This window comes from Natator depressus, chromosome 14, assembly GCF_965152275.1.
Source record: "Natator depressus isolate rNatDep1 chromosome 14, rNatDep2.hap1, whole genome shotgun sequence".
In the NCBI taxonomy this organism is placed as follows: Eukaryota; Metazoa; Chordata; order Testudines; family Cheloniidae; genus Natator; species Natator depressus.
The window spans coordinates 5,085,992-5,109,223 of NC_134247.1; the positions used below are offsets into that span (position 1 = coordinate 5,085,992).

Sequence of the window (23,232 nt, forward strand, 5' to 3'; positions counted from 1 at the left end):
TGGGAGGAAAGGAGAAAAAAAAGATGCCATAGTGGGTTCAGAAAAAAAGGGAAAGAATTTGAGAAACAAATCTCTGCCCAGAGCATTGTGGTTAATAATAAGCATTTTGGAGTGTCAATTTCCATTTGCCTCAATAAATGGGAAATCTGAAGTTGCTCTTCAATGTTCAGATTTTAATTTTACAGGGATGTAATGAGCTAGTTGCTATGAGAGAGTGCCATTCTTCTTTACTGGATAGAAACCGAACTGCTCAACTGTGTTTCCTAGGCCCTCTAACTGCTAATGGAGATTCTCCTTAAACTCAAGAGGCAAGTGCCTTTTTGTTTGCTTGTTTTTAAGGTAGACTGAGATCTATCCCTGCTGTGACTGTAAAATTCTACTGACAAATTCAGTCTGGCAGACATGCCTCAGAGCTGTTACGCTACTGTCCCAGAAGTGAGATCCATGAACCTCAGATGCTCAAGGATAGGTTTTGTCTAAGAGGAGTAGGTAATGAATTGACTGATGTGCAGCACTCCCCTCTACAGGGCAGAATCAGAACTCTTTGTCATGTACTCTATATTGCTCAAAGCCATCTGAGATTCCCCTTTATTTCCAGCACTTTGGACTTTTGCTTTCAGAGCTTTTGGTGAGAGTTTTCTCTCTGGTGCGACCACGAAGTTCAGTGTGGACATGATGTGCAGCATAATGAAAATTTTGAAGATACTAGGTGACCACGTATTTATTACAATAATCTCTCTCTATCATAAGGCCAGAATTTGCCACCTTTACTCACGCTATACAATACCTCACTGTGGAAATAGTCCCATATTCATCAATGGGACTCCTCTTGGAATGAGGTGGTACTCAACGTGCATCAAGGTAGTACCCTAGCCCTTAGTCTCCAAGTAACCTCAACAGCTGGCCTCTTGTGTCTTGGTATATGCCATTTTTCAGTCATTCCCCCACCCAGAGGGAAAAATGGTATGTTCTGGGAGCGATTGCTGGGTGGAAGTAAATTCTGCAGATGCACCGTAATTGTTTGACAATGCACAGTTTGTTTGCAGAGGGAACAAGCCTGAGTTGTCAGAGGCCATTACTGTGCTGAAGAGAAAAAAATGCAGAAAGAAAGAAACCTTGGCAGGGAATCTCTAGGCAGGACAGCGGTTTCTCTCTGAAATTCCCTGTGTCTGCAATGCCATTAACACTGACTTCGCTTGGGTTGCGCTTGCTTTGTTGTTTTCCAGTACAGTAAGTGGTCCATGCAGGCTGGTTAAAGGGCCCTCTGCCCGCTAGTGAACTTCAGCCTCGTTCTTTCTTTTTTTAAAATAAGCATGTCCTTCTTCTGCTGTTGCCACTGCCTCTCAGCTACTCCAGGAGAGGTAAGAGAGCAGCTACCCTGTTGTGTGCAAAAATGCCTGCAGGACATAGGGTGACCAGACAGAAAGTGTGAAAAATACGTGACAGGGGGTAGAGGGTAATAGGAGCCTATATAAGAAAAAGACCCAAAAATCGGGACTGTCCCTATAAAATCGGGAAATCTGGTCACCCTAGCAGGACAGAACTCTTGGGAGAGCAGGGATAGGAAGGAGGAAGGGGGGGAAAGGGTTATTAATGTGCCCAGTGTGGCGGGAGGGGGGGGGAATCAAGCAGACTAATAATATTGGAAACTGATAACCCCTTTCTTGCCCTAGAATGCTGGGCAAAGATGGTCTTATGTGGGCAGGGCATGGCTGCTGAACAGATTCCACCGTACAGAGAATGTGAGAGAGAGGGAAGTGTAGGTGTACTTTCCCAGAAATCCCATATATGCATATGAAGGGTCTAATTCTGAGCTGGTGTATGTGTCTTCGCAGGGATTTAAGGTGACGTATGATGCCCCATTACTGTCCTCCACAGGCTAGTCTCATTGCAGACCACAGCCGTGGGAAGCAGACCCTGGGGAACTGTCACTCCCTCCTTCTACACAAGTGACCAGGGTCTGGGCATGGGCAGAGCTTTGGGTCCACTTCCCCATGGTGCTGGCCTGCACAGCTGAGTCCATGCATGGGGTGAAAGTAAGCAGTGACAATTTGGTGTCTGCTTTGCCCCCAGGGCAGCCTAACTGTGGGCTGTCCTTTACTCAGGGCAGATTGCAAGGTGCCAGTCTGTCCATAAATAAGAGCGAGGGCAGACAGTAAATTACTACAGCTAAGCACATTTCTCAAAATAATTTGTGTGTGGTACATGATTTTGGAAAAGGCTTGTATGAGCTTCTAAGGTCTTTGGGGCTGGGTCCCTCTTTTTGTTGTGTGTTTGTACAAAACCTAACACAATGGGGATCCTGGTCCATGAATAGGGCTCATGGGCCCGACCGCCAAACAAATTAATACGTTAATAATAGTAATAATTAATAATATGAAAGCTCCCCCTTCTTTAACTGTTGACTTTTCTTCACTTTTTTCATTTTTAAATAGCACCTTTTTGCCAAGGGATAACAGGCCCCAAATTGTACACTCCTTAATAGCTGCTTATTTTTTTGATTAGTTCATATAAAAATATACCCACAAAACCAAAATTGGTGCAGATTCTTAGCAGCTTTTTCAACCCAGCATAAGTGATCATTGCCATTGATGATCATCAGCGTGCTTTACCCTCAAATACACTTTCATCAGATAGCTCTTTCGTCTGAAGAAGAGCAGACTGAAATTTTTTGAATTTCAAACTTATGAGGAACAACTGTCTCTACATTTTGAATTGTGGTGAAAAAAAAAACAGGAAACAATAAAAACAAAATGTTACAAATGTTTTGTTGACTGTGTTTTTTCATCCGTTCTCATCTCTACTTTTCAAAAAGCATTGCAAACATTATTACTTATGCCATATGATTCCTATTTTGAGGTAGATATGAAATAGTGTCCTCATTTTATTCATGAAAAAATTGAGGCACAGATAAAGGTGAAGTGACTTACCCAAAGTTCTCTTACGCTTATGTTTCTGGTTTATATATTTTTAAACACTCGGTGAGCTCATTGGCAAATTGTTTTTCCAGCATCTTGTCCCAAGCCTGGGTTGGGAATTAGAGGGCGTGTTTGGCACAGTGAATGATGAACTGTGTAATAGACTGATAATAGTCAACTTCTAGTGGTAATTCTGAAAATGTAATGGATGCTAAAACTGAGAAAATTCTTTTCTATCTAGCAACAGATAGATATTAGAATTCAGAGCACTCATAAACAATGCCTAAGAGCAACTACTTAGATTAGGTCTCAGAGTTCAGACACCTAATTTGCTATAAAATAGCTAAGATTGGGAAAAGTATTCATGGTACTAGATTGCAATTAAACACATGGGGGCAGAGGCTCAGTTGGTGTAAATTGTCCAAGCTACATCATAATTTACACCAGCTCAGGATCTTCTCAGAGAGAGAAAATGAGGCAACTGTACCTGACTTATTTAATGGAAAACCCTTCCAAATTTTCTTCTGGTTCTTAGCAGTCTTCTTTGGGTGGGATTGTCCTTGCTTTGGGCCAGAACTTACTCAACAATGAGTATACCTTATTCCATAACTAGTCCCCACTGACTTCAACAGGACTACTCCTGGTGTAATGAGGCACTGTTCAACACAAGTCAAGGGGATCACAGCTTCAGCATTTGTTGGTCACCTTGAACCTTGTGTGATCCGAGTGAAAAAAAAACCTCCCATCTTTTAGAGTTATACTTGTAAATAATATCCGGTACACTAGGAGTCTTCCTCTTCTCTAGTCTTTAATATTCCCCTCCAAGGGGGAATACATATAGTCTTAGGTGAAGATATCAGCATTGATTTAGCATAAGCAAAGCTCATTCCCCTTCAATTTGAAACCCTTGCATTAGACATAATAACTTTTCTTCTCTTTCACAGAGGGAAGCTCTTACTGCACAGTATCCAAAACGACCCTGTCGAGACATTGGCGGTGGTAAGATTTTAACTATTTTCCTTGGACGTTTTATTTTTTCTCTTTCTAGATGGTGGTTGAAGTGATAATTAGTAAGTTCTGGTATTCACCCAAAAATGTTTCATTGCTGAAGGCATATATATGTGTGTACATAGATGCACGCATTCACATATTCTCAGGCTCCCATTTTGGGCAATCAAGAGAAACAAACAAAATAATAAAGCAGACTGCCCCCGCCCCGGCCCCCGAGTTTGTAAGCATGTGGTTATAAAAGAGCATATCAAATGGGAATGTTCTCACATTTATATAACACTTTTTATCCCCCCAAAAAACTAAACTACCAAACATGTATAGGAATTCACTGCAGTGCTACTGAAGTGGAGCCACATGTGGGGTGGAATGCAGCAGTTTAGGACAGGAAGTTAAGAATACCAAATTTAGTTGAAACTGGAGGATAATTGAAGGAGGTAGAATAGAATGTAATTGACAAAGATGGATTTTTCCCAAGACACCAGGGCTAAAAACTCTCTTTAATTTGCAATATGTTCAATGGAATATTTAAAGGGGTTAGAGACTATGGTGATAGACTTTATAGTAATTTAGGAAGGGAACACAAGTGGCAAATTGGGACAATTCTACCAGCATCAGATAGGTCTTCAGCTAAAAATCAAAGTGTTTCAGGTTTTTGGGCATTTGGTTTTTTGAAGAAAGCTCAAATTTTTATCAGAAAGCAGAGACTTATCATGATTTTTTTGGTCTTATTGAAATCTCCATTTTCTGTCAAAAAACAGCCCTAATATTTTACCTGGAACTGGGATAACTGACAGCTGTATAGTAAGCTATGAGCTTGGCATTTATCACAGGTTTCACAGTCTCTCAAATCACTTTTGTACAGTATTCAACAAAGCCTCCAAACAGGTATTTGTTTCAGACAGACTGAATAAGTAAATAAAAGATCTACCTGGAACTAAGTAAATGGCCATATTCTGCTTTCAGTTGACTCTGGAGTAACTCCATTGAGTTCAGTGGAGTAATTCTGGGTTTTCCCTGACATCTCAGAGAGCAGACTCTGACCTTCTGTTTTGTTACAGATGGATTACTTGCACTCTTAATTTTCCTTTTTGTTGAAAAAAAGTGTTTTCTTTCTCTTTTATTTAATAGAACTAAGACACTTTTTGAAAACCACTCTCTGCATTAATCTGGCAGCAAGGAAGCATACTGAAGCCTACTTTTGGAGAATAAAATCTGACTAGAGTTTTCCTTCTTTTAAAAAAAAAGTTTCTGTGACATTTGTTAGAAATATTACTAGCAAATGGATCATGTGTTCCATTGCTCGGGAGATGCAATTAGATTTTCTGCAGGTTTGTAAAACAAACTATGGTCTAAGTGTGTTGTCATGGAACCACGGGTCTGATTTCCAGTTAGATACCTCAACTTTTAATTAGGACTCTAGTACTTATTTTGGTGCAACCGTTTTTTCAAATTGCCTAAGGAATTTGGTTCTCAAATTCCCGTTAAAGTTATTGGGAACTGGACAGCCAAATGCTCTAAGTAGAGTTGAAATTCTTTGCAACATAATGTTCAACGGAACTCGTAGGCTAAGAATAAGAAAAATTTGCTTAGTGGAGAAGATTTGAGCATTGAAGGATTTTATCCTCCCAACACCCCTCTAAAGTGAGGAATGGGAAAGTGAGGCATAGAGTAGATTAAATCATAGAATCATAGAATGTAGGACTGGAAGGGACCTCGAGAGATCATGAAGTCCAGTCCCCTCCAGTGAGCCAGGACTAAGTATTAACTAGATCATCCCTGACAGGTGTTTGTCTAACTTGTTCTTAAAAACCTCCAGTGACAGATTCCACAACCTCCCTAAGTCATTTGTTCCACTGCTTAACTACCCCGACAGGAAGTTTTTCCTAATGTCCAACATAAACCACCCTTGCTGCATTTAAGTCCATTACTTCTTGTCCTGTCCTCGGTGCAGAAGGAGAACAATTTATCGCCCTCCTCTTTATAACAACCTTTTATATACTTGAAGACTGAAAAAATTGGGTTAGTTTAGTTTGCAGAAGAGAAGACTGGGATGGGGGCAACATGATAACAAAGTTTCTTCCTAGGTCATGTTTTCTAGACCTTTCTCTAATTTGTCCACCTCTTTCCCAAAGTGTGGTGCCCAAAACTGGTCACAGTACTCCAATGGAGGCCTTATCAGTAGTTAATTGAGTGGAAGAATTATTTCTCATGTCTTGTTTACCTCACTCCTGCCAGTGCTAATACATCTCAGAATGTTGTTCACTTTTTTTACAACAGTATTACACTGTTGACTCATACTTAAGTTTGTGATCCATTATCACTCCCAGATCCTTTTTCTACAGTGCTCCTTCCTAGCCAGTCATTTTCCATTTTGTATTTGTGCGATTGGTTATTCCTTCCTAAGTGTAATACTTTGCATATGTCATTATTGAATTCCATCTATTTATTTCCGACCATCTCTCAGTTTGTCATTTGCACAAGATCTCACAGGGTGTCTGTGGCTAAATGGAAATGGAGCTGAGGTCTCCAAAGTGTCAGTCCAATGCCCTATCCAGCCTTCCTACCCTAAAATGGGATCTACTGGTCAAAACTCTAAGTGGAGGATAGAAGAAAAAGGATGGTGCAGTAGTTAGTGTAGTACTCAGGATATCTCAGTTCAGTTCTCTACTCTACTCCTTGAGTGACCTTGGGCAAGTCACTTAGGGTAAAGTTTTCAAAGACGTCTTAGTGTCCCATTTTTAAAAAGTGACTTAGGCACTTAAGTCACTCTGAAAATTGGTCTTATGTTCCTAGATCGCTTAAGCACATTTGAAAATCTTACCCTTATTGTCTCTGTGCATCAGTTCCTATTTGCAGAATGGAGTAATAGCACTTTGCTGCAGAGGGGTTTTGCGAGGATAAATGCATTAAAGATCATGAAGTGAGCAGATAATTATGGTAACTGGGGCCTGATAAGCACCAAAGTAGATAGACAGATATCTGGCTCCAGCCAGTGGTACCAAGAGGACTGCTAAATATTACTACCAGTTTGTAATTGAGCATGGCCGGTAGCCCAGAGTCTTCCATATATTTCATGCAAGTCTTTTTTCGTTTCCCATTTGATTTATTATTTTGCTAACACTCCAATTCCTGTGGGTCTTTAATCTTCGCAGATGTCTTCAGTAAGGAAGGGACCCTCACCATGAAACTGGTAAATGTGCTCGAGATTGACACGGTGTTTTCAGATATCGCTGAAACTTTCAACAAGCAGCATGGGGATCACTGGGCCATGAAGGAAGCCATCCAAAGGCTGAAAGAAGTCTCTGGCTGTGCTCCCACTAATAGTCTTGCAGCCTGCATAGAGAATATAAAGCAGGAGCACGGTAAGCAGGCAAGGGCTAAGGGTGAACTGAAGCCTATGGTAAAACAGTGATGACCAAATGCTCAGACTGAACTAACTGTGCCCCCCTGCAAGTTGATGTGGGCACAGCATTGGCTGGGCTCTATAGAGAATCTGTCTAGTCCCCGTGGCTACTAGGAAGGTTAGCAATGAAGAGTTTGCATTTTACAAGAGAGCAGCAGAGATTAACAAGCGTATTAATAAGGATTAGTCCTCCGAAGCTGTGTGTCAGACCATGGTTACCTTCACTTTCCCCAAAACAACATGTTTCACACCATTCAGACCGAGGGCTATGTTTCTTGGGGGGGGTGTAGGGAACTGCTTTGCATAAAATAAGAACACGGCACCTAGTTTGATTCATCCTTTCACAAGGTTTCAGATGATCAGGGGGTGAAGGGGGTCACTGTTCCAGGATAGGAGTCACCCCACTTGTGGGTGGAGTTGTATTTACACTGTTTCTTGTTTCTGCTGTCCTCATGAAGTCCAGGAGTGGGACTGAATCCAGGTCTCCCATGTGGCATGGCAATCCTTAGACAACAGAACCAGCCCTGTTTTGAACTTCCCAGTTATTTAACAAAAGCATATGATTGATTTGCTAATTCTTGTAAGGCCACTTCCTGGTTTTCTGTCGCAATGTGCAATCAAGATGCGAAGAATTTTGGACACCCTTTCCCACCTACCGTGCTTCTAGGTTGGTTCTGCATTGTAGAGGAATAAAAAATTTCCCAGCCAGGTTCAGTGACCTAAAAAAATCTGTCTCAAGTTCTCCTCCCCTCTTTAGATTTGGCTTTCTAGTGCAGTAACTCTTCACTTGGCAGTAAATCCAAACCTTCCTATGTAATGTTAACCTTCTGAGCCACTGCAGCAAAAAAGAAAAACAATCTAAACAAGGAGCTAAACAAATCCCATATGGAACTAGAAGCACCATGTGTTTGTGATGCCAGTAATAAGAAGAACAATGATGCATCTCATGGAAGATTAGACCAGATTTTCAATACACTTTTTATAAAGACTCACCCAACACCTGATGGTTTGCATTGAAAGAATGGCAGGTAAAAGACAGAGGATTAAGGGTCAAATTTACTCTGGTTTAACTCCAACGACTTCCCTAGAGGGAATATCAATGTGTTTGTACTAAGGATGAATTGGTCCGCATGTGTTTAAGCAAGTGGCATGGAGGAGCTTGACTTACTACTGGGAAATGGCTCTATTGTACAACACACGCACACACAAAACTCAACCACAGATAAGGAAGTTGGAAAGAACCTAATTTTATGTCATTCCTTTCACAGTCAGTCACTGTGAATAGCTCAGTGGTGCCAAGTGTTTAGGTTTCTAGTGACAAAAGCATTTAGACATCTTTCTTGGACCAAAACCAGAACGAGCTAAATCCCAAGATATACATTGTTTTGTCTTTTAGGTGCCTGCAATGTACAGGTGCACATGGAGGGCTATAGGTTTTCACTCGTTGCAGAAGAAAAAGAAATGCCTGAAAAATTGGAGCAGGCCCAACGGCAGGTAGGGGAGCTGAATCATGCCACGAACGGTGTCATTGCTATGGAAATGAAGCTCCAGGAAATGGTCCGTTCTGTACTTCAGCGTCAAAGTCAGCTGGAGGAGACAGTGAAAGCTGCAAACCCAGAGTACTTGGACCAAGTACGGCTAGAAGTTAATCTGAGAGAAAACTTCCAGAAAGTAAGCCTGGTCAAAGAGCTCTCAAAGCAGTATGGAGAAGATGCCAGCAGGGTGCTGAACGAAATGGCCCATTAGCTGGCCTGACCCTATAAAGGGGCTCCAGAAATAGGGATAGAATTGGAGTTTATGCCCTGCCTTTTATTACCCAAGGATTGTATACAAAATGATGAATTAGAGCCCATCCTGGTAGTGCAGTCATTATGTGGACAACAAATATGCACTCAGCAAATAGCTTATGGGTAGCCCTAGGTATTAAGTTTGTTCTGCTCAGTCAAGGAACCTCAGCCAGGGCACAAGGATTTGTCCCCAGAGGGCCTTTGACTTCCATCTGGAAAATCACAGATGGACAGAAGGTACCTCCTCCCTTTAATATAGCAATGTCAACACTTGAATTTTAATGCAGGATTTCAACCCGTACTGTGTCTTTCTGGCTGGAGGCCACCCCTTGATTCCACTTTGTGCAAGGTGAATTCCTGAGTAGCAGGTTAAGTCAGCTTTCCAGCTGCTTTGCCGCACCAGAGCAATGCAAAGCAACCAGAACTAGGCCAGAGAGTGTATGTGACTTGTCTAAGACAACCTGTCTGTCACAGTTTGTATTGGAATTCAGTAGAATTCCCACCCTTATTTTCTAGTTCAAAGTAGGCTGCCTCTCGAATCTAAAACACAGCTAGTGTGCTAAAACCAGGTGTCCAGATTAAGGGTCGGAAGTACCCATTGAAGGTATAGAGATATACTCTACATGGTTTATTATTGTTACAGATAATCATCTGAAATTAAAGGCACGTATCTTCTGTGCTACTAGTTGCTTCTTTTCCTCCTCTCTCCTCTCTTGAAATTCCCAGAGGTGTGCATGCTTCCCACTTTCATTGAGACAGAACCTTGAGGCAGACAGCACATTACTAAAATAGCACGGGAGTGTTGCAAGTTGTTATTGAGATGCATCAGCATAGCGGTACAGGGCCCCAGGACTAGGATCACAGGAGTTGTTACAGATGAGGATTAAACTGCATTGGAAAGGTTGACAAGACGAGGATTTCAGGAGTGCTTCTCTTTAGCTATAAGGTATATTAACATAGATGTGTGGGGATTGAAGAGCATCAGGAAAACTGCAATGAGGGATGAGGACTGGGACAGCATGGATTGGTATGATGAAGGTCAGGTGTGAGGGGCATTGCAAGACTGAATCGATTAGCACTGTATTGGATTATTGACAGCACTATTCCACTACTTCTACAAGAGCACTAAATGAACTCAAACAATGGAAATAGACAACCTGCAAATCTCAGGTGCTTGTCATGAGAGTAATGGGATCTCGGCTGAACCGTCCGCAGGGACGCTAGCCTTTGAAGTCCAACTGGATCACAGCTGAAGTGCCTCACACACACTCAGCTGAGCCTGAGGGGGAAGGAAGGTCAGAATAATTCCATAACACTTTAGATCAGGAGGTCTGTCATTAAAATGGGCCTCTTTGGAGAAGGGACTGTGTGATTGGGGGAGGGTGGGATGGTTTTGCAAGTGCTGGACCTGGCCGGTGGTTGAAAAGCTCATTGAATTTGTCACATTTTTGAGAGACGATGGAGAGAATAGAAACCACAAGTGAAATCCTATCCAGAGCTCCACAAATAACAACAAAGGGAGCTCAATCTCTGGGTTTTTAGACTGTCACTTCCATACTGTTGTCTTAAATTTTGTTCTCATTTGCCGCTGCTCATCCCCAAAATACGTCAGAGAGCCCCAAGAGACTTATCTTGCCCTTAAATGTCCTCTCACCATTCCTCATCCCATCACACACCTCACTGGGGCAGCTTGCTGCAGATTTCTTTGCTCTCTCAGTGGTGAGCTGCTCTCTGTAAATATCCACCAGACTCTGTCCTGCCAGAAATCCAAACTATTCAGACATTTCCTTTTGGAGTTTCAGGATGCCCATTTGCTAGACGCCGGCTTTTCACAAACTCACCAAAACCCAGCAGAGAAATGCTGATCGCTATTATTATTTTCTTGAACCTAAATGCAAGCAAATGTTCCTGCATTCAGATCAAACTGGGCATACATCTCCCTTTCCTTGCCTAAGTCTCAAACTTTCTCTCTCTCTCTCTCTCTCTCTCTCTCGCTAGTTCTTTTCATTTTGTTGTTGAAGGAATTTGGGAAATAAGTACATTGCCACAGCTATTTCCTGCTGCTCTGCTGGTAACATCTTGAAAACTGCAATATATGCCTCTGATAGCCTTACAGGCATGCGTTTTTCAAACAAATGGGCATTTTCAGTTGTCAGTGGCTCCCAAAGCTCACCTTCTATATTTGCTTTCTTGGCGTGTTGAGTTCTCTGTGGTCTGTCACTGCCCCTCATGAAGGAAAATAACCCAGATGCTTTACCCCAACAAATCCTGCATTCCCTGATTATCACAGCAAGATAGCTGTGATGACACTGTGTTGTCTGCCAGGGCTGTGTTGCATTGTGGGTGGCTCTTCCTGATGAGGGAGGGGGTGGGTGAGTGTGTTAGTCAACAGAAGGAGAAAAACTGTCTTCTACATACTGTCTTTATGATCCTTTTAATAAAATATACATAATGTACACAAAATAAAGCATTAGTTCAGCTAGTTTTTGTGACATTTCCTCTGCGTTTGATGCTATGTTTCAGATGCATTCTCCCATGCCCGACATTTTTAATAATAAGAGCTGAGTGGCTGTGCTCAGTGCATTTCATGAAACATATATGGGCTATATTAGTCTTATGTGTCCGGGAATTCTCATATAGGGTTCTTTTGCTATTGTTACACTCAGACACAACACAAACCTCATAATATCTGTGGTTAATTTAGTCCAATGCACTCAGACATGTCAATGGCTATTTGGAAATGTACATTTTGGAACCCACCAGCATTCCTCCCCTGCCGCCTTCAGGAGAAGAGGGCTCTCCATCTTGATTCTTTGAATCTAACACATACAACAGGCCAGATTTGGACCGGGGGTAAATTTCGAAGAAAAGTTGTTTCGTCAAAACCAGAATGGCGTGGAAAAATGTGTCAATTTGCATTGAAGTTTTGATGGGACAGTTTCTCGAGTCCAGGGTGTATGAGAGAGAAAGAGGTAGAAAGAGATCAAAAGCCTGATCTTTTGGAGCTGAAAACAGACGTTCTGACACAATTCCATTTTGCGAAAACCATCGAAAGATTTTATTTTTGTTCAAAAATATATTTTGAAACCTTGAAAGTTGTCGTGAAACAGAATTGTTGTTTTCTAGCCAGGTCTAGTAACTACGGATACAAGCAATCCCATTAAAGTCAAATGAGTGTGATTGCTTTTCATGAGTAAGTGCTTCTCAATGTGTGTAAGGGCTGTAAAATTTGGCCCATGACAGGAGTGGAGTCAAGTGTTCCTGCCCATTTGTCCTGAGTATATCACAGGACAGAGCAAGAGGAAGGCTTGCCTGGTGGTTAGGGTGCTAGCCTGGGGCTAAGGAAACCTGTGTTCAATTCCCTACTCTTCTATGCACTGCCTGTGTGGCCTTGGGCAATTCAGTTATCCTCTGTTTGCTTCAGTTCCCTATCTGTAAAATGGAGATAACACTTCAAAGGGGTTTGGGGAAGATAAATACATTAACAGTTGTGAGGTGCTCATATGCTATGGTAATAGAGGCTATGCAAATGAGCTAGATGGGCTTTTGGGATTGGAGAACCTCAGAAGATTCAATTCAGTTTGGACAAGTGCCCAAAAATCAGTTGCTCACATATACTAAGGAAACCCCTTGGGTCTGCAAAACAAGGATGGAAACCTTCTGAGCTTCCCAGTACTCACTGCTTCTGGTCAAGTTAGGAGTAGGGCATCCTTTCTCACAGTATTATGGTTCTTCTGTTTCTGCTCATGGCCCAAACCTGGGAGAACCAAGTCTGCTGCAAAAATAAAAATAAAAAGATGGGGGTGGGAATCTGATCAACCGGAGTTTTTCAGATCTTGAAAAATAATTTGGCTTAGGATAAAGCTTGGAGTCAGAAGGGGGATTTAAATATCTCAATCCTTGCTGAATCCCTCCCGGTTTCCTCCTTCACATCTGCGGTTACACACTCAGGTTCCAGGGATCGCAAGGCTGACCTGAGTCTGAAGCAGAAATGTGAGGCCTCCATTGCTGCTCCGTCTTTCTAGGAAAAGGGCACTGCACACAAATATTTGGATCCCTAATTGGCGTCATTAAAGAAGCTGGCCATCTGGAGCCCGCTCAGTCTAATTAGTCATCAACGGGGTGGTGTTTCTATCATAAAAAATCCTCCACTCTTACCCTGTCTTCACACAGGGGCGTTTCCAGGCTCTCTTCTCTGCTTTCATACCGTGGAGAGTGGATGTGCTCCCATTTAAAAGCCATCCGCCCTGGAGCTCACAGGCCGGTAACTTGTTACTTGGCAGGGCTGCCAGGCCTGTCTCTGTAAATTTCAGCAGGCTGGAAAGATTGCAGCTACATATGGTAAGGGAGCCAGAAGCATGTGACTTACCCCACCCTCATTTGTAAGTCACTCTGATGTAAGGTTTCCAAACTTCATAACCCTGCAAAAAAGCTAGTGATGGGAAAAGCAGGTGAGCGGAATAAGCAGGGTGAGAAGAAAGGGGGGGAAAAAACCTGGACAACAAATGAAGAGGGGACCCATGCATTGTAGCTGTTTTGCATGAAAGTTCTGGGTTTTTTAGTTATTCACTTTACTTTCCAAAACAGTTTCCCTCTGGTCACCATTTTCCTCCTTGCACTAGAGCTGCTGTTTAACAGAAGTGGAATTAAGTGGATTGAATGAATTTTCACGCCTTTCTGGTATTAGGACAGTAAGTCTATGACTTCCTGCCTCCTGTCCTCTTTACGTTCCTCTTGGGCTCATACAGTTTCTGCATAGGTGGAATAACCAAATGTAGCCATTCCAGTGCCTTTGTCACAGGCTGAGCTTCATCTTCAGCCCAAGAGGGCTCACACTGGGTTTGCCGCTACTAAACTAATAAATACATAAACCAAAACAAGAACAAACCACAAAAAGTGCTTGATTAAAAATAAATGCTAGGAAAACTTTGAAGGAATGTGGTCGGGGGGTGAGAGACTGCAGCAAATAAATCCTATTTCATCCATCAGCGGTGAAGTAACAATGGAGGAATCAATGGTGAATGGACTTGTAAAGGCTTAGAGGTTTCTCTGAAATTTTCTAAGGATATCTTCTTATGTGTGGTCCTTCCACAATTTCTTGCTCTCACCTCCCCTGGAACACTCCATCTTCCCACCTCTTAGAAGCCCTCCCCGCTTCTTGATGATCTGACGGCATAGACTATGTCCAGATTCCTTATCCCATTCCTGCCCAGAATACATGACTTCCCAATCTGTAAACAGAAAGATCTCTAGCACACAGTGTAGGTACAATCAGTCAACAGAGAAGGCTCCAGCGTACAATGCAATAAATATTTAGAGGTGGGCCCAAGATCCAAAGTTCTAATCTGAATCCAAACTTGTTCTGTAAAGCAGGTGCTTGTCAAACTCAGGGGTTTGGTTTGGTTAAAGACTGGGGACCTGCCACTAAGCTCAGATCCAAATCCAAATTCAGTTGGAGTGTTGGTTCAGACACATCTCAAGTTTTATGATTAATCTTCCTTTATTTTGAGGGGAAAAAACAACTAGTTTCTTCCTGCCAAAGAGGAACTTCAGAGTTCTAGACACAATATTAAAAAATATTATTCTGGCTTGGGGGAATAGAGTTTGTATCAGTTTATTAGCCATTATTAATTATTATTATTATTATTATTATTTCACACCACCTCTAACATATAGGAAAAGGCCCATAAAGGCAAGACACCAAAGGAACTTTTCAATTTCATACCCATCTGCACTAAAAATCCCCATCATTTTTGAGTAATAATAAAACAAAGAGCATTTAGGAGCAGCAACAGCAGAAGGCTAATGTAAAGTGATATATTTCAGGCCCAGGGAGTATGGTGTAACTTACTCTTGCCTCTGCCGCTTGTTTATTGTGTTTGTCTGGTTGCCCAGGGAACCAGCTCACGCCGTTTCACTCATTTTATAATGTTCCTGTAAATGTTAGGTAGGGTCGGGATTTATTATACACTGTCAACACCTAAAATGGAACGCGCCGCTTAGCATCGTTTATTTGGCGAGACGCCTCTCCTCACTCCTAAAAAAAAAAAAAGTCTTTCTTATACAGATATATATGTGCATGTGTACCTCTGTAAAAATAAATAAACCCTGTCAGTTTTCCAGAGGAGCCTTCGTCCAGGGAGAATTGATGTCGGGTGGTATAAAGCTTGTGTCAAAGGAACGTCTGAGCTAGACGGCAGGCAGTGACCTGCTATTGGGTGGGATCTCTGACTCACGTTATTTGCAAGAGGTGAATGTTTAGGGGACAGAGGGAAACATGTTTACCAGCAGTGTTTACCCTCCCTCAAAAAAGCAGCACGACCCCGTCACGGCTGTCGCAAAGGCCTCTGTTGATTCAGGAGATGAGTCATCAGAATTATTAGGGCTGGAACGGGCTGGTTTCCTTTCCTTCATCTGTCCCCCGGCATGACTGAGCAGATTTGATTGCAGACTAGCGGCTGGTGAGGTGAAAATGGGCTTTTTGGGTTGTTGTTTTTGGGTGGTACCAGCCAAGCTGACACATTCCATTTAATTAAGGAGGCTGTTAACCCTTTGAGTGCTAAGGATGAGTGCAGTAGACATCTATACTCCTTACCGAGGTCCTGGCGGTGAGCGTACATGTCTGTAATCCACACCTCTTCTCCTTCTCCCCCAAACTGGAGCCTCACTTTCAGCCCAGCTCCTGCTTCTTCCCTCCCAATGCCCATAGAACAACAAGTCCTCACATCTCTCTGTCTCCTGCAATGAGTACCACACCATCCTCTCACAGACTGGTAGAAAGCTTCATGGCTCTCCACCAGCCTTCCCACACAATGCCAAGTGCTAGCTCTGTATCAGCTCCTTCTTGCTATTAGCTCCTGATGCAACTTCCCTTTCCACTACAGAGGGGTTGGGACCTGGCCGCGCATGAAGGTTGGTCATGCTGGGAGCACAGGCCAAGGAAGGAGGAGGATCTGTAGTGGGGTGAAAGTCAGGAAGGGTGGACTTGCTTCTCTCTACAATCCCAAAATGGCTCTGCCTTTCAGTGATCAGAAGCCTGCTTCTCCTTCTTGGCACAGTGCTCCCACCAATGGCCAGGTCCAAACCTTAAGAAACTAGCCCATGCCCAAAGCACTAAACACCTAGGGATCAGCCATTGCCCTAAGAATTAAGGTACAACAGATGTAGAATCCCAAACAGGTTTAGCAATAGTAAAGGAAAAGGCGATACACTAGGCAAAACTAATGGTGACAGCGTACAGCCCTCAGAGAGGAAAATCACATGGGGGCATGTGGGCTTCCGCTTGAATGGTCAACTGCACACAGGATAAGCTTTCCTTTCATTAGTGTCAGGGAAGCTGGGCTGCCCAATAAGCATCGGATTGGGGAGTGAACTCAGTCGCTTTTTGTGTGATGCTGCGTCAGATAACTAGTCTGTGCCTCACTTTGCCCATCTGTAAAGCAAGGCTGTGTGAGGTTTCATTAATTCATATTTGCAAAGAGACTTAAGGTCTTTGCACTTACAGTATACTGGTATAGTGTCTTTAATCAAAGTATGTGTGTTTTGTGTGAATATCTGTGTTTATACCGATGGGTAGCTCAATGAAATTGTTTATTTGTCTCAAGTGAAACGGGGATTAATAGTTCCCCCCCCCGCCCCTTCTTCTTCTCCTCTTTTTTTTTCTGATGAACATTTTGTAATGAAAGTGCATGTTGCATTCACAATTATCCATAGCATTTTTTCTTAATTTCGTGTTGAAATTAATGTAATTGATTTGTGTATATGTATGTGTGTGTGCTCATCACAATAGTAACTCCTCTAGTTAAAGCTACAGCACACACCCCATATATCGTATTTAAGAAACATTTGTCCTCAACTGTTGGATCAACACAAGAAAATGTGTATTTTCTCTTTTATTAACATAGAAGTTTATTGTTACAGGGAAAATACACGGCAAAGCTCCCTGTTTAATCAGTCTAACATGCAGCACATGTGACAGCAACAGTGGCAGGACTGTGTCAGTGAAATCACAGCTGCTCCTTTTAATTAGCTCCTAATTTGCTCTCTGGTGCTGGCTAATTGGAACAATTTGCCTGCAGAAACCTGTGAGGTCTCAGATGCTAATTGATTTTGTCTTGTTTAATCAGCCCCGCAAGAAACAGACTCTGTTTCACCCACTGTTTCTTACCTTGAGTGCTGGCATTGTGTGATACAGTGGAAAGAAAATACACACACACACATACACTAAAGTAACCCAGCCATTCACTGTCCAAAATCAGATTACATCTCCAAGCCAACTCCCTGTATTGAAGGTAAGACTCCACAATTTACTGGTACAGCCCAAGAAAAAGACCTCAAATGACTCTGCAAAATGTTTGTGTATATATATCAAATATAAAAAGGCAATACCTTAAACTCATTGCAGGTCAACAGTGCTCAGAGATGTGGGCTTGTGAGCATTTTTCTTCCTTGTGCTTGGTGGCCAGATACGGTTCAGTGGAAAAATAAGTCATACCTCGCAAGCACAGCAAAAAGAGAATAAATCGTAAAACAGGCTATTTAATTTTCTTTTCAAAAACTGTTCAGGTTCTCAATGCTATGATTTAAGGAAGCTCTGTTATTCTATTTCCAGATAATTTATATTATTAATTATTATTATTATTTATTTTATTATTATTTGGTATGGAGAAAGAATGGAAGAGGCAGCTCATAAAATACTGATGTGTTTAATAATGTCACTATTTGGGGATGGAGACTATCTTTAGTGTCTCATATCAAGCTATGAAATATTTTAACATTATTTTAAAACCATCTGACTGTTGGTAAAAATCATTGGTCAGTGTCACCAGCCTATTAAGTCTGCTTTGCACTGATCCCTTGATACCAAGCAGACTTAACTGACTGTCTCAATCGTCTACTTCAGGATATTTCAGAGAACACCAGTCTGCACCTTCTGTGGTGCAGGGCTGGTGGAGATGCATCAAAATAGCTTGTGACTCAGCCCTTCTGCATCAAACCAGTGTTCCAGGTAGCCTAATATTCTTTCTATGGCAGAGGGTAGCACTGGGAGCTTCAGAAGAAGGTGCAAGAAACTCTGTATAGAACAATTATGGAATGCTCTATCCATATTTTTTTAAGGTCAGGCATGACAAAGCCCTGGCTGGGATGATTTAGTTGGGGATTGGTCCTGCTTTGAGCAGGGGGTTGGACTAGATGACCTCCTGAGGTCCCTTCCAACCCTGATATTCTATGATTCTATGATAAGGGAAGTTTCTTCCTGACGCTCTAGCCTCTAAGAAAGAAATTTTCAAAGATGCAAAGAGACAGCTGAGAAAGCTCTTTGGTGCATGGGCCATGATTTTAAGTTTTTACAATGCTACCCCTATCCAAATTGTACTACAATTACTAAAGGTTAGTTAAGTGCACAGCTCTCTTTGAATGTTAATGAGTGTTGGGTGTCTAACCCTCCTCTGTGCCTTTAAATATCTCCCACTATGTATATATTTTTTAAAGTTTACCTATTTAATGAATCCTTGGTTACATCTCTTTGTGTTTCCTTTCTTTCCACTTGCATAGACTTAGAGTGCTCCTGTGAAATTACTGATGTTTCTAAGGTTCTTATCATGGCTATATGTGAGTTATTGTAACAAGGGCAGGTGTCACCCATCTTTGGTTACAGCTTAGTTGGGCTATTGACCTACCAACAAAAAAGAGCATTCGAAGGATGTGGTGTGCTGTGGCTCTTTCAAGGTGACTTTCCCTGCTATTGCCAATGGGACATTGGGAAATGAAAGCATCTTTGCAACTGGGGCAGGTGAGAAAGAGATAAATGTAATTCCCTTACAACATCCTGAGCACAGACCTTACAAAATGGGAGCTCAGCTAAATCTGAACTGGTATTTGTTCACCATAAACCCATCCCATGTGCTATTTCCAACTAATGGTTTTTTTGCACTGTTGGTCAATGGGACTGATCACCATGCGTGTTTCCAGCATCAAGTCCAAAGACTAATGACACTGATTCAATTGTAAATTTCCATTTCCCATTATCAACATAAAAAAAGGAAGCAGATTGTAAGTCTATACAAATGTATAGTTCCATTGTAATATATCTATCATTTTAAACACAGCCCTGTTGCTGACAGCTACTGAACTGCCAGGGATAGACTGGTAAAGTACTTAAAAAAGAAAGAGACATTACATAAAACAATATCTCCAAATACATTTAAAGAACCTTTAAAGAACTTTGAAATATATTTCTCAAACTCCTACGTATATTTCAAGTAGGTTGGTTTTTGTTGATGAAGTGAGCTGTAGCTCATGAAAGCTTATGCTCAAATAAATTGGTTAGTCTCTAAGGTGCCACAAGTACTCCTCTCCTTACCTATAATTCCTAATTACCAAGGCTTTTGTGTAAAGAGAGGTCTTCCCCTTTTTAAGCAACCAGCTTTCTCATCCCATGCTGATATCACAATATATAGTTTGTGACATCACCAGGTGTCATGGGTGTCACTACTACGTAACAGTGGCAGGATTTGTGTGGCATCACTATTGAACGTGCTTTTTAAAAAACATTATAAAACACAAGTCAGTAGATTTAAATTGCTATATAAGAGATGACTGGGGTTCTCACAACAGTCTAAGACTTGAGGACACTGGGAATTGTGGTCCATTATGAAGTAAAATTCGAAAACACCACCCTAAAGATGTGTGAAATTATTCGAGCAACAAGAATATTTACCTAACATCAAACATTAACACCTGTTAAAAATTGCATTATGTTTGCCCTGGGATAGGTGTGTAAGAGGGAAGAGAAGGAACAATTATCTCTTCCCAAGTTATGCACTTGGTCAGGAGACCAGTCATCAATTTTTGAATGCCTATCTAAACACGGTCTGATTTTCAGAGGTGCTGAGCACTCACAACTCATAGGAGAGAGAATTGGATTGTGGGGTACTGATTGCCTCTGTGAACCCAGTCCTCCATGATGCAGGTCTCTCAAGTTGAGTATGCAAAAATTAAGGCATCCTAGCTTAGTGGCCATTTTTGAAAATGGAGGCCTAAGTAACTTGGCCAAGATCACACAGCAACTTGGTCTTACTGCTGGGAATGGACTGCAGATCTCCTGGCACCTACTCCTGGGTGCGAACCACGAGACCATCCTTTAATATCACGTAGAACGTGTACATGTTTCTGTTGTCATATTTTAGGGCTGAGCAACCACAAACAAGTCACAAAACGAGCACAACCCAGGCTGTAAACACTTCTAAAAAGACTGCAGAGTCCATCTTATGAGGGGGAGGAATCTTTGCTCTGGAGGGCTGCATATGAATAAAATATGGGAATTTGGCACTGGCACATTTTTCATAGACAGTAGCAGATAGGGGACTGTAGATTTGGATCTGGAGCATGGACGGTAAGTGGGCCACCTTAAGTCTAGGTTTAGCTGACAGAGCGATTCCGTTGAAAATAGGAGAGGGAAACATGCCCCTTCTTTTATTCTGGAGAATTAAGCTCCAGTGGCCTTCTTCTCAGCTCACACAATGTTGAAACTCACCATGCACACAGTCCCCATCTAACAAGACATGGGAGCCCCATGTAGTCACTTCTTATTAACCTTGCCCAGTGAAACAGAAAATGCTTTTATATTAAACTTACTAACAAGCTGCAGACTGTGTTTCAGCCAATGGTGCAGATTAATTTTGTAACAACCAGGGATGTTCTTGCATTTGTTCTTTTTTCTCCACCTTCCTTATTTTTTTTTTCTTTAACCATGTGGTTTTTTTCCTCACAAAGACAAGGTCGGTGGAGGTACTAGAGTGGTCCTACATACCTGCAACATGGAATCTCATTCCTGATACCCAGGAGTACTCAAAAGAGCAGAAAAGCCATCAAAGCCAAGTCTCTGTGCAATGCATGAACCACAGCTTCCAAAAGCAGGGGAATGGAGAAGTAAGGGCTTGCAAGTCTGTTGGTGTTAAGAACCAATGAGGCAGAAGAACCAGAGACATGTGAATTGTGAAGACAGATACTTCCTTCCCACTGTCCCACTTTCCACTTTTCCTTCCCTCTCTCTTCTTTACTTGCTGGAGTAATTTAAAGCCCTACCGGTTTTCTAATGGCACTCTTAACAAAGTTATGAATGGCAATGTGTGAAGTGGCTGTTAGGAAGCTCTCCTGAACATCCTGTTAGAACTAAGAAAAGATTAGCACAAAACCAAAAATGAATCGGATTCAGAATAAATTGAAAAATGCAAGAGGATTACCAAACCCCTAGCCTGAAAAAGCCTCTGATCAGGAGACAGAATTGGGAAGTTTCTGCACAGCCATCATGTCTTGCTGTTTAATCATTGAATGAATTTAAACATCCTTTGTGCTATACAAACACATTTCACACAACCGCACCCAAGCTGTGTATGCAACATACCATAAGTTGGCTTTGATTTATAAACTATTTAGCAACTAACTTAATCAAACACCCTTGCACTGTTATTTAAAAAAAAACCAAACAAGTAATATTCAGGTTTTCCATGCACTCTGCAAATGAATGGCCAAATCCCAAACTCTTAACTTAACCCCAATCAAGGCAAAAGTTTGATTTTAAGGAGAGTCAAACACTTAACTTCAGTTAATGAGGCTTTTGCCTGAATAAGGATGGCGTAAACATTGACAAACGCTTGAGGACTTGGTTTGAAAATAGCAGATTTTAGGACAAGGTGAGCTAGGAGACAGGGTACTAGCTCTTCACCTCTGAAAGTCTTGGTTTAAATTCAGGTTTTAAGCCACAAGCTGTGGTACCTAGCTCTGTGTCCATGTCACAAAATGTTACTATAAGTCAGGGATTGGCAACCTTCGGCACGTGGCCCTCCAGAGTAAGCCCCCTGGCAGGCTGGGCTGGTTTGTTTACCTGCCGTGTCCTCGGGTTCAGCCGATTGTGGCTCCCACTGGCTTTGGTTTGCCGTTCCAGGCCAATGGGGGATGCAGGAAGCAGCGACCAGCACATCCCTCGGCCTGCACCACTTCCCAGAGTCCCCATTGGCCTGGAACGGTGAACCGCAGCCAGTGGGAGCCGTGATCGGCCGAACCTGCAGACGCGGCAGGTAAACAAACTGTCCTGGCCTGCCAGGGGGCTTACCCTGACAGGTTGCGTGCCGAAGGTTGCCAATCCCTGATATAATTTGACACTTTTCATCATGGGAGCTGGTCTCTGTTAAAAAAAATCTAGTATAAAATTATAAAAGCTGGGGATTCTTTAGGTCCAGATTTAGGTTCATAGTCAGAAGCTGGGGGAACTCATATTTATTCCATAGACAGAGACATACCCACCCCTTAGATTAATATCTGGGTATTTGTGGAGTAGTTATATCAAAGAGATGCAATTCGGAATCAAAATCCCAGATCCAAACGTCCCCAAAGTATGAGGCCATTTGAAATCCAAATCCATTCCATACAGTAAATGGTGTAGACTGAACCAAACCCATTGGATCCAGCATCTCCAAACTTTCAGGTGTTTGAAATCCAGATCCAAAAATTATGACTCGTTTATTGATTTCACTAGGTGTATGATGAGGTTCCCCTATCTGAAGTGTCTCTTTCTGCAATTCATTGGCCAAAAAAAAAAAAAAAGCACAGAAAGACATAGTAAAGTCAGCGTTTCAATTCCTCTTCCAATTTACCGTGGACAATGCCTTATTTTGAAACCTTTTGCAAGAGGGGAGGAGTGATGTTTAGAGGAAAAAGAACAACCCAACAGAAAATAGTTGTCTCAATCACAACCTCTTTTCTTACTGGAGAGATGTCTCCTAAACATTTCTGTGGTGATAAAGTAACTGACAGAGATTAGGAGATTCTTGAAGATGACAGAGAGGATTCTGGAGAGGACTGTAATGAAGACTAGACTGATCAAAATGTTGGAATTCCAAGCCAAGCAAGACCCAGTCAAGAGTCCAATTGCAAGGTATTTATAAAACCTCACTCCAATAACCTTGCCCATTTTACCATCATACATTAATTTGGGCTTTTTGGTAATTGTGTTTGATAATTAATAGTTAATAATGGAAAGTAATCATAGCCACTGCCATTGTCCTCTTGTCCTCCTCCTCACTGTGTGGGATGCTGTCATGCAATTAGCATT

At 42.0% G+C, this 23,232-nt stretch overlaps 1 protein-coding gene across 1 annotated transcript; it reads left to right on the forward strand.

Annotated features, from left to right (window-relative positions):
- Positions 1–1,223: 1,223 nt before the first annotated feature.
- On the forward strand, positions 1,224–10,432 carry LOC141998356 (uncharacterized). The gene is made up of 4 exons (XM_074971115.1): positions 1,224–1,361; positions 3,863–3,917; positions 7,082–7,291; positions 8,729–10,432. Exons 1-4 carry the CDS (start codon positions 1,314–1,316, stop codon positions 9,076–9,078), a joined length of 663 nt encoding a protein of 220 aa, XP_074827216.1. The 5' UTR covers positions 1,224–1,313; the 3' UTR covers positions 9,079–10,432.
- Positions 10,433–23,232: the final 12,800 nt, after the last annotated feature.

What these genes read in the sequence shown, in the direction of transcription:
- LOC141998356 (XM_074971115.1), top strand. Translation starts at nt 1,314, where the DNA reads ATGTCCTTCTTCTGCTGTTGCCACTGCCTCTCAGCTACTCCAGGAGAG. An exon ending in TCTCAGCTACTCCAGGAGAG is followed by an intron (nt 1,362 to 3,862) that starts GTAAGAGAGCAG and finishes TCTCTTTCACAG; the next exon opens with AGGGAAGCTCTTACTGCACA. An exon ending in CTGTCGAGACATTGGCGGTG is followed by an intron (nt 3,918 to 7,081) that starts GTAAGATTTTAA and finishes TAATCTTCGCAG; the next exon opens with ATGTCTTCAGTAAGGAAGGG.